This window comes from Podarcis vaucheri, assembly GCF_965113315.1.
Source record: "Podarcis vaucheri genome assembly, chromosome: Z".
NCBI lineage: Eukaryota > Metazoa > Chordata > Lepidosauria > Squamata > Lacertidae > Podarcis > Podarcis vaucheri.
This window is the reverse complement of record NC_138758.1, coordinates 26,823,483-26,834,863: the sequence shown is the minus strand read 5'-3', so window position 1 is coordinate 26,834,863 and position 11,381 is coordinate 26,823,483. Positions and strand designations below refer to the sequence as shown.

General features: G+C 45.2%; 1 protein-coding gene across 1 annotated transcript in view; it reads left to right on the top strand.

The window, feature by feature from the left end:
• Positions 1-368: 368 nt before the first annotated feature.
• The window catches only part of CHRDL1 (chordin like 1), a 47,358-nt gene continuing 36,345 nt past the window's right edge, over positions 369-11,381 (top strand). The window contains exons 1-2 of the mRNA XM_082208659.1: positions 369-843; positions 5,887-5,988. Of these exons, the coding sequence (XP_082064785.1) occupies positions 5,892-5,988 (97 nt within the window). The 5' untranslated portion in view covers positions 369-843; positions 5,887-5,891. The remainder of the gene's footprint in view (positions 844-5,886; positions 5,989-11,381) is intronic.

Sequence of the window (11,381 nt, the reverse complement as noted above, 5' to 3'; positions counted from 1 at the left end):
TGCTCCCTCGCTTTCCCCCTCCCCATGTACTTTGTTGACCCCTCCATCCAATATTTTCTAGCAGTGGCGCTGTACAACACACACACCGGTCCTCGCTTGCCTCCCCACCTTCTCTGGCAATAAGGAAAGGAACCCCACCCGGCGCTACCTTTGTCAATCGCCATTTGTGTGCCAAGAAAGTGGGGGGTGGGGTGGGGGGCGGCGGCAGCAGGAGGAGGAGGAGAAAGAAAGCCAGGCTTGTGGGAGGCGCATCTCAGCACTCAGTCAGCCGCGGCCGCTTGCAGAGCCGCCCCGACAGGCGGATCCGTGGTGAGGCGCGCATCATCCACTCGACGGCTCTCGTTGGCAAGAACATTGGGGGGCGGGGAAGGCGGCGGCAGCGGCGGTGGGCGGCCGGCACAGCAGGTGTCCCTCGTTCTCCGCCCCCCTCCAGAAAAGCAGAGTCTTCGCACCCTCCCTGAGCTCTGGCCACTCCAAAAGCTCTGGAGAGATCCGACGGCCCCGACGCCGTTTGCCTCTCCTCCTCCGCGTTTGTTCTTGAAACGGCAGCCGCTCCTTCTCTGCTTCTCTGAAGGCTGCTGTCGGTGCGATTCCTCCTCCTCCTCCACACAAACGCACTTCGATGGTGAATACCACCAAGTGAGCAGGCCGGTGCGGTTCGCCCCTTTGCAGTGGAGCAGGAGCCCTCCGTGCGTGTGTGCATTGTGGAGAGCGCGCTTCGCTTTTAGGAACAAGCCGCGCCTCCCGCCCGGCGTTTTGGACCAGTTCAGGGCCGAGGGGAAAGTCGTGGAGGCTGCCGCTTCAGAGGGTGCGCAAGAAGCACGCTAGAAATTGACAAGTCAGGTTAGTATATCGGGCGGCGGTCCCTCTTTACTGAGCAGAGTCAAGTCAACGGCCAACCTGGTTGTGCTTTGCTTCCGCAGAAAAGTGCGGAGGACCCCAGTCTTTGGTCCTCGACAGCTGCACGCGTTGCATCTATTTCAGGGTGCAATCCTAACGCCACCTACTTGGGAGGAAGCGCCAGTGAATCCAATACGGTTTCCTTCCCATTAGAAATGGTTAGGGTCGCGGTATGTGAGAGTTACAATCCAGACATGTCTACTCAGCAGCAAGTGCTAATGCGTTCCATGGGACATGCTCAAGGGGAGTGTGCTTAGGACCGCAGTTTTACAGCACACCCCTAGCCTTGCACATGTCGACAATGAAAGCAAGCCACATTGAGTTCACTGGGACTTCCCTTCCAGGTAAGGCTTCATAGGCTTCATAGACTTACCTGGGAGTAAGTCTGTACCACTGAATTCGTGAATAGCTTTAGGCACGCGCTTTAAGCTGGCACAAGACTGCCTGCCTCCAGCAGCCTAACGGGGCTGTGCTTCTGAATACCTGTTGTTTGTGGGCTTCCCAAAGACATCTGGTTGGTCACCGCTGTGAGGAAAGGATGCTGGACTAGCTGTGCCCCATTTGGTCCGATCCAGCTGAGCTCTTATGTCATTTTGTGGGGCATGCTGTCTCTCCAGTGTAAATAGGCTCTGGGAGGTTAGCATTGCTTCCTTTGAGATGGATATTGTTTGCCTAGCTGCAGTTGGAACTGATATCTTTGGGAGGGGGGAATCCTTTGTATATTGCTTGAAATATCTTGCAAAAGACGAGAGAGAATATCTTGTGGTACCCTTAGGACAACTGTGGCAAAAGGCCAAAATGAAACTGTGGGTCTTTAAGATGCAGTGAGACAATCTCTCTCTCTCTCTCTCTCTCTCTCTCTCTCTCTTGTGTGTGTGTGTACTTGCTTGCTTCCTGTAGCACAATAACTAGGTCTCCCGTCCTGAATTTTTCATTTAAAAAATTGACTGAACACATAGATGTAACAATAGTAGCAGCAAACCTTTCTTTCATTCCCTCCCTTCAATATACACTTGGAGCACTTTAGGGCTGCAGTCCTATGCACACACAATTGGTGAGAAGTCCTATTGAAAATAGTGGTGCTTATATCTGGGTAAAGATGGATTGGCTGCTGCATGTGTTTGAATGGTTCTTTACCTTGCAGCTTATACTCCTGGTCCCTTTTTACCTGCCTCCCACCTGCCCCACTGAGCAGAAAGGTACTATCAATCCCCCAAGCATCCTTTCTGCTTAAGAAACCAGTGGGCCCAATCCCAGATACAAAGAAGCCACCTACAGTGAGCTAGTGATGAGGAAAAACACTCTGCACATGATCTGTCTGAGGCACATGCTCCAGAGATAACAAAGGAAGCTGGTGTATACCAAGTTAGGCCATTTGTCTGCCTAGCTCAGTATTGCCTCCACTGAGTGGCAGAGGTTGTCCAGGGTTCCAGGCAGGGAGCATCCCAGACTGACCTAGAGATGCCTGGGATTGAACCTAAGACCTTCTGCACTTAAAGCAGATGCTCTAACACTGAGATAACCATTGGCACTGAATTAAACTGCCCCTGTGGCTGAGTTCTGCATTTCATTAAGCCATGCCTTTTGCTGGGAAGCTTAGGTACTGGTTTCAGAAGCTCAGTGATGGGGGAAAGCATTTTGTAAAATCTACCAGGTTCACTGGAAACAGCTATAGGGTGGATTCTGGTACAAATGTAAACCTTTGAGTGACAGGAACCCCCAGCTCAAATTAAGCTGGTTGTATACATTTCTGCAAATTCTTTGTACTATTTAGTTGGTATCTCTCCTTCGGAGCAGGGGCGGGGGTTTCCCCATACCACCCCTGGTATACCAACCAATTTTTAAATGATGATATATGATCTTGGTAACATGGTGTTGGAATGCTATCCTGGCACAAAACACAGTCAGAATAAAGGGACAGCTAAATGAAAGGATTTGCCTTGTCACCAAAGTTGCAGGTACCGGTAATTGGCTGTTGCTAAAAGCTTAGATCGAATAAGGGATTCTTGCTGAAAGAAGGCAGAGTTGGAGGGCTATAGATTTGTGGTTTCCACCCTAAAATTGGACACAGACCTTATGAGCAGATCTTCTCCAAAGACATGGTGGAAATTTAGCTAAGCCATGATAGAAGTAGTATTTAGAAATTTCTTTTGCAGTGCTTTCTTCACAACATGTGAAATGCTTTGCCATTCTTTTCTCACTTCGCACAACAACCTTGTAAAGCATGTTAGGTGGAGGGAGTGACTAACCCAGAACTACTTCAAAACATTGCAAAATTCTGACCAGTGTTGCTGATAAGGGATTTGAGAAACACAAATCTAAAGCCCCACTGCGATGAGCAACAGCCTGTAGAGCTCATTGGCTGAGCGCATGGTTATCGCAGAAAAACCAACCTCTACGAGTCTCACGCAGCTCTAGGTTCGGAAACAGCCCCATCCAAAACCCTGAAGAGTTGCTGCCAGAATATGTAGATAATACTGAGCTAGGTGGGCCAATGATCTGAGCAGGTATTAGGGAGTTTCCTATGTTGGAAGGTCATTTTGGAGGTGGGGAGATGCTGGATTCTGGAATCGCACAGGGTATCGCTGAAGTGCTGCCACTGGTGACCTCAGTGTTCCTGTCCCTCCTCCTGCTGCTGCTCCTGCTCCTCCTGGGAGCCAGTGGTACTGCAGCATTTTGGGAGACCAGGGTTCAAATCCCACCACCTCAACGAAGCTCACTGGGTGAGCTCGGGCCAGTCATTGCCTCCCAGCCAAACCAACTCACAGGGTTGTTGTGTGGGATAAAATGGGGAGGGGGAGAACCATGTACACCACCTTGAACTTCTTGAAGAAAAGGTGGGATATAAATGCAATGCAATAATCTGCCCATGCCTACTCACCTCCACTTCCTGAGTATGCAAGCAGTGACAAGGTTGAAGAGATAGATCTGCTCTTTCTGCCTGCCTTGCACTCTCCTCTGGGTGATTGTGTGGGTTGGGTCTGGATGGAGAAAACATGTGGATGTGGAGCAGGGACAGTGGTGAAGATGAGGTTGGCCTCCTCAGAGACATGACTTGCTTGGTTTTGCCATGCTCCAGTCTTTCTCAATCTGGTGCCCTTCAAATATTTTGAACTACAACTCCCATCACTCCCAGCCAGCCTTGCTGGGGCTGATGAGAGTTGTAGTCTTATACATCTGGAGGACACTGGACTAGTAAAAGCTGTCACACACTGTATTGGGTAATATTGTTCGCTAACAGGCTAATCCATTTCCTTGAAAGCAGATGTTCCTCCCCAGATTTTAGCTGTTGTGAAAAGGGGGGGGGTGCCGGTCTGATTATGATGAAGAGGGGTGGAAACAGTTGCAAAAGCGGATGCCTACAAAGTAATACAGGAATTAAAGAAGCTATTGCCAAAAACACTTTAAAAAAAACCCACGTGATTCTTATTAAAATTAATCATGCATATTTATAAGAGTGGAAACTTCAGATTTAAAAAAAGGAAATTAACAAATAGTTATGCACATGCAGAGCACTGTCTTCTGGAAATTCTGGTTTTCGTAGCATTCCTCTCATTAAGCAACTTTTAAAGAGGATGAATGGGATTAAAGGTTGCATCAGAAATTCCAAAACATGGCATGCACTGAATGTAGCTCTCAATTATACCGGTAATTTATTTTAATTCTCAGAAGCAGTTCTCATTAATCTGTACGAAATGGTATCAGACAGCTTCTGTTGTTTCATCACCACCTTTTTATCTCATGTCTTTGATAATAAATGAAAAGCTCTAAGGTTTTTAAAAGCAATAACACCTAAAAAAAAAAAACCCAACCCAGATCAGAATTCCAATTGTTTCTTTTTTTAAAAAAAAAAAGTCCACATATGTCTCCATTAACCATGCATATATGTTGAGACACCAACAAGCAAAGATGCTGAGTTCAATTTTGATCTGCTCAAAGCATGATTCCAGTTCTGGTGGTACCAGAGCTTGATCAGTGTCTATTATGACTGATCTTCCCCTGCAAATTTGACCTCATCAGAGCATTGGGTACCTTGCAGGGCGTGGTCATTGCCCTCCCTCAGATATAATGATAAATTATGGTTTATTATGTAACAAGAATGAGCCTGCAAGATCTTTAGGTTCAAGTACCTCCTGACCCTCTTCTGAAGTGACTGTGAGGAGGAGACAGAAGTTTTTGCTTCTGTTTTTAACTAACCAGAGTTTTCTCTTTTCACATGAACCTCAACAAACTGTGATTAGTCTAAACTATGGTTTACTAAAACAAGCCAACTTCAACACTTGGTTTATGAAGCTGGCTTGTTTCAGTAAACCGTAGCTAAACTGCAGTTAACTGAAAATGAAAATCTAAAGTTTCCTATCTCCTCCTCGCGGTGTGCAAAATAAGAAGTGAGGAGAGGGGGGCAGACAGGCACAAGCTTTGCACAGCCTCACTCACATGATGGTAAACTAGATGTGAACAACTGCACATTCTGACTGTGGGAACGGCCGAAGCTAACCTAGCACGCTCTCACACACATACAATCTCCATTCCATCCTCACCTATCAGGCAGTCAGGGAAGCGAAAGTTTGCTCTTGCTAGAGGTCTGAACTGATCACTTGAGCAGGCTAAGATGAGGCTGAGGTTGGGCCCCACTGTGCACTAAACCATCATTTAGCCTTATATCTGCACCAATCTCATGCCTTGCATCAGATGAAAGTGTGTCCTAGAATCCCAGAATCTTTTGCAATCCCAAAGAGATTATGCAGTGGACAAATCAATGTGTCAGGAGTTCCCAGAGGGTAGGAAGTTTGAAAAATGCTGCACTAGCAAAAGACCTCTACAGAGTTCTCTCCTGCTCCAGCAGTTCAGCTGATTTCTAGTCTGAGTCTAATCATCTTTGAGGACTTCATTGTGAATAGCCTTTGGGTTTTCTTCTACAGCTCCAGCTTTCTTTGACAGCAAATGTGTTTTTGTTTCCCCCTCCCCCCTTCCTTTTCTTTACAGCAAAGATGAGGAAAAAGTGGACCCTGGAAAACGTTAGATTCCTTTTGGCCTGTGTGCTCTGCCTTCTTTTCATTGAGGGAAGTAAAACGGAACAAGGAAAATGTGAGTAAAACTCTTGTTGAAGGCCAGCTAGAATCCTGCTGTCTTTGGTGTCATTAGACCTGACCATACATTCATCTGTGTAGAATGGAAAGGTGTAGATTGAAAAGGTGGATACAGGACTCATCCCAACCTCCAGGTGATCAAGAGCCACTGTACTTACACCTGAATACATGTAAGCTCCTGCATATACAATCCATACTCTGGAAAAATGTGCATGTGGTGTACATCAATTGGTTCTGCACACACATGGCCCTTAAACCTGCAAAGGGCAGAATCTATGGTATGGGTGGCTCCAAGAAAGCCCTGGGGAAAGTGGTCTTTAGCTGGGTCAGCCTCCAGGTCAACCTCCTCTGTAGGTTGAACCTGGAAGGCTTATCTGACAGCAGTGGCAGACAGATGGGATGCAGAGATGCAGGCCAGGCCACCCATGAGGCAAGGTGAGGCAACTGGCTCAGGTGGCAGGATCCACAGGTGCAGCCTATCCTTATGTAGATCTTTATTCTTTCACTCGCCCCTTCTTCCCTGGATGGGGGCAGGGCACTATTTTGTAGTTCACCTCAGGCACCAAAATGTCTTGGGCCAGCCCTGGCAGGAATTCAGGAAATTAGATTTGGTCCACATTTTAATGAAAATGATCATAGATCAAATTGGGAAAAATAAATACAGTAAATGGACAAAAGTACAAAGATTCACAAAAAGTTTAGGACTATGCGTAGCCCTGTGTCCCCCCAGAAAAAGCACTGTGTGTAGCAGTTTACAATAAGTAAGACACATTGCCTCTCAGCCTGTTCTACCTCACAGGCTAAAATGGGAAGGGAGAGAACCATGTACTCCACTTTGAGCTCCTCAGGGAAAAGGTGGGATATAATTGTAGTAATAAATTGAATAAACAGTAGTTATGAGAGCAAGGGACGTGGGCGGCGCTGTGGGTTAAACCCCAGAGCCTAGGACTTGCCGATCAGAAGGTTGGCGGTTCAAATCCCTGTGACGGGGTGAGCTCCCGTTGCTCAGTCCCAGCTCCTGCCCACCTAGCAGTTCGAAAGCACGTCAAAGTGCAAGTAGATAAATAGGTACCACTCCGGTGGGAAGGTAAACAGTTTCTGTGCACTGCTCTGGTTTTGCCAGAAGCGGCTTAGTCATGCTGGCCACATGACCCGGAAGCTGTACGCCGGCTTCCTCAGCCAATAAAGCGAGATGAGCGCCGCAACCCCAGAGTCGGCCATGACTGGACCTCATGGTCAGGGGTCCCTTTACTTTTACCTATGAGAGCAAGGGCATCTGATTCATCAGAGAAGTGAAAAAAATGATCCAATGATAAGATGGTGATGTTCTCTTGTTCTCTCAAGGGATCACAGTCATCATTATTGTTTTGCAAAGACAGTATTGCACATGGAAACAATTTTTATTTTGTTCTATATACTCCAGAAATATAAATGTTTTGTTTTTCTTCCTTTTTTTCCAAAAAAAATTATTGTTTTTTCCAAAAGTTTTTCAAACAAATGAACAAACAAATGAACAAACAAACATAAATCTCACTATATTTAAACCAAACTTAGTAACATTGTTAAGTGACCTCCTCGTACCCCCTGGTTGAATTTCAGTGTATATCATTTTAATGGTTTTCCAACACCAAAAATGTTTTGTTTTTCTAAAGCTGATATGAAGGTTGGTTTAACTGGTTTATTTACACCCCACTTTTCAATCAAGACTGGATCTCCAAGGCAACTTGCAACAATTAAAATCCATCATAAATATAGAATATAAGACATCCTCCCCCAACCTGGTGCCCTCCAGCTTATTTTGATTACTTTTCTCAACAGCACAGCTGTATTGGCTGGGGATGAAGGAAACTGTAGTCTAAAACATCTAAAGGGCACCAGGTTGGGGAAGGCTGATCTTAGCGATCCATGGATAGGGGTGGTCTTGTCTATCCCCTGGCAGATGATGACACAGCTTAGATATTAGGCTTCCAGATGGAGAGGCAGGTGGAGCTGTAGATTAACATAAGGAGAGGCTGGCTGCTGGATCAGACCCAAGGACCATCTAGCTCAGTATTCTCTTCCCACAGTGCTCAACCAGATGCCCCAAGCAAGACCTGAGTGCAACAACTACTTGTGCTCACCAACAACTGGTACTGGTGGATTCATTCACTGCTGATTGGCAGCAAGAATGCCCACCCACAGAATGTTCCCTTCTGTAGACAATGAATTCAGGAACATTGAAGAAAAATGAAAACACTATTTCTCAAAACCCAGTCTTAATAGTTGGCCAATAGAGCACAAGTTTTGGTTTGAAGCTCCCAGGAAAAAAGCAATGACTACCACCATCATTGTTGATCCCCATCCAGCACCAGTTATGTGGGGTAGACTGTTCTCAGAGGGAAATGTTGGGGAAAGGAAAGGGAAAACATGTTCTGCAACTTTTTCCACTACTTTATTTTTCCATGGATTTTTTTTTCCATTTGTAGAAATGCATCAATCATAAAATTAATTACTAACATAATGAATGAATATGATGCAAGCCAACTTGAGCATCTGGAAATGCATGCAATGCCAGCCCAATCCAAAATGAAAGCTGCAATTAAATAATGTCAGGTGACCATCCCTAGGAAATACATATACTTATGTGCAAAACTCTTCCAGCAAAGGACAAATTATCATGTTCATAATCTTAACATATTTATAAGCACTGCAATAAAACTAATACAGAAACTGAACTTTGAATTTGTTTGAATTTAACATTTACAGCATAAATCTATCCATGTCTACTCAGAAGTAAGTCTCACTGATTTCAGAGGGACTTAGTGGGGATGGGGGGGATTTATTCACATTTAATAATTTGGGACTGGTTTCCCCACAAGATTGCCTTACTCTGCATGTTCCTATTGTTACATTTGCCTTTATGCTAAGTATGTTTAACTGTTTTTCCCCTATTTAGCTAGCTGATAAATTGTATTTTATCTTGAATGAACTCTTTGTTTTCCCCAAGAGTATATTTTTCATTGCCTTGTCAAGAATCTAATGTAATAGCTGGAGGGTCTGTTTTACCTCAGATATAACAAATGCAGAGTTTTCTTCATTCCATTTTAAGAACTGCTACACACATCACCGAGGTCACCTGGGTTCCATCCCATGAGTTTGAAGTCATGTGCTGAAGTTTTCAGGTCATATTTATCTAAGATAAATCAAATAAAAGATGCAATACCATTTAAGGAAACAAATTGCCTAGGCAGTTAGTAAAACATATTAATGAGGTCTTTGGAAACAAAAATACCGTATATATCTGAGAATGGTTTTCACCAATCTTAGCAATCTACGGGACATGACATTGCTTGCTAAAAGTCATGAATGGCAGGTGACATACTTGGTGATCACTGGAAATCATTCAAGACATTTTGCTGCCCCCATTCCATGTACAACCCCACCCAGACTTGAGTGACAGTTGAATCTTGCTTTGACATTGCCTCCACTGCACCTGAGCAAAGCAGGTTAGCTTAAGAACATAGGAAGAGCCCTCAGAATCAGACCATGGGCCATCTACTCCGGCATCTTGTTCTCACTGTGGTCAACCAGATACCCCTGTGGGAAGCCTGCAAGCAAGCCCTGAGTGCAATAGCATTCCATGAATCTGCCTCATCCTCTTTAAAAGTCATCCAAGTTGGTGGCCATCACCACCTCTTGTGGGAGAAAATTCCACACTTGAGCTATACATTGTGCAAATAAATGTCCTGAATTTTCCAACATTCAGTTTCATTGGATTACCCTGAGTTCTGGTATTATGAGACAGAATGTGCACTTTTTGCATATCAAGAGTAAGTTTATGCACCTCTACCGTGTCCCCTCTTACTCACCTTTTCTCTAAACTAAAAAGCCCCAGATGTTGTAATCTTTCCTCACAGAAGAGTTCCTCCATCCCCTTTGATTGTTTAGATAGCCTTTTTCCTCAACACTTTCCACCTTAGGGGCCGTAGGACAGACCATGTAGAATACATAGGGCTAGATGTACATGTGCCAGAAGGAACCATCAAAATGAATTCCACTAGTGCAGTGGGACTTTCCCCCCTTTCCTCTCTCCTCACCACCTGCCCAAAAACCTGGGGGTCTGGAAACCCCCAGAACAGTGCATGGCAGGAGGTGAGGGAGATCATTCTGTTGGGCAAGCTGAAACCCTTGCACTGACAGAGCAACTGGAAGAGCACAGTGCTGAATACTTCCCATAGTTCTGTCCACTCTCAGCTCCATAGCATTTGCCACCTGGGGCCATTGCCTCACTCTGCCTCATGGTAGGGCTAGCTATGGAAATCTCATTTGAAGCTACTTGGAAACCATGGAATTCCCTGCTGTACCTGTAGGTGCCACTTTTCTCTGGTTTATTTCTTGTATTGCTCAACATTATGTGATAGTAGTTGACCATAGAACAAGCATATTTCCCAACTCTAACCTAACTTCCCTGGCAAGTAGAGGGATACAAAAGGGAAGGATGAGATGGACGTGATCCAAGGGAGGCATTCTCTCTGCTCGGCTGAGCTTATTCACAAGAACGAGCTGTGCAAATAGCTTTGTCTAAAGCAGGAGCATCACCAAGGGGCTGTCGGTGGCATCCCCAGTTCACTGCTTCTCAGACATGAAAGCCTCATTCATCCCACAGCCGACTGAAGTGGAAGCAGATCTTTTCACACAAACCACCACAGTGCCCCACACAGCCTGCACTCTGTTTTTAGGCAGAAGGAAGGAAAGCAGATAATATTGGCCAGGTTTAAATGGCCATCTCTCAACAACTCTTCTATGGTGCAGAAGTTATCAATCTGAGGTCTGTTGTCTAATACTACTTTGCAAGCTCCTTCAAGTGCTTTCAGGAAACCTGCAGAACTGTTAAGAATGCATGCAGGTCCTGCTATCCAAACACTCAAATGAAAATTCACTTATCCAAACATGAGGAATTAGTACCCAAACCTTGCTATACACAGCACAGATTCAGATATCCAAACAGTCGGACCTGCATGTAGTACTGTAAACAAATAAGCAACCTTAAACAAGCATTACTTTTTTGTGCTTTCTGCTAGAAACCATGGTGGGTAGGAGAGGGAGGGAGGGCGGGCGATTTTTTCCCCTTTCTTGTTTGCCTTTTGCAAAGTTTCAAAGGGTCTTCGTGGGTTGTCCCCCCCCCCATCATTTTGGGGTCAAAATTCTATGGTCCAGAATGCACTGGAATTTTTCCAATACGGTTCAATGAAAATTGTCAATTCATTATGGGAACGTTCACCTAACAACTTCCTGAGAATGCATTGTGCTCAGATAGCAAGACCTGTGAATATACCTACTTGGCCCTGCATTTTATTCTATTTATTTCTGTCAATGGAGATTGAGACCGCTTTGCTCAAGCCAAAATACATC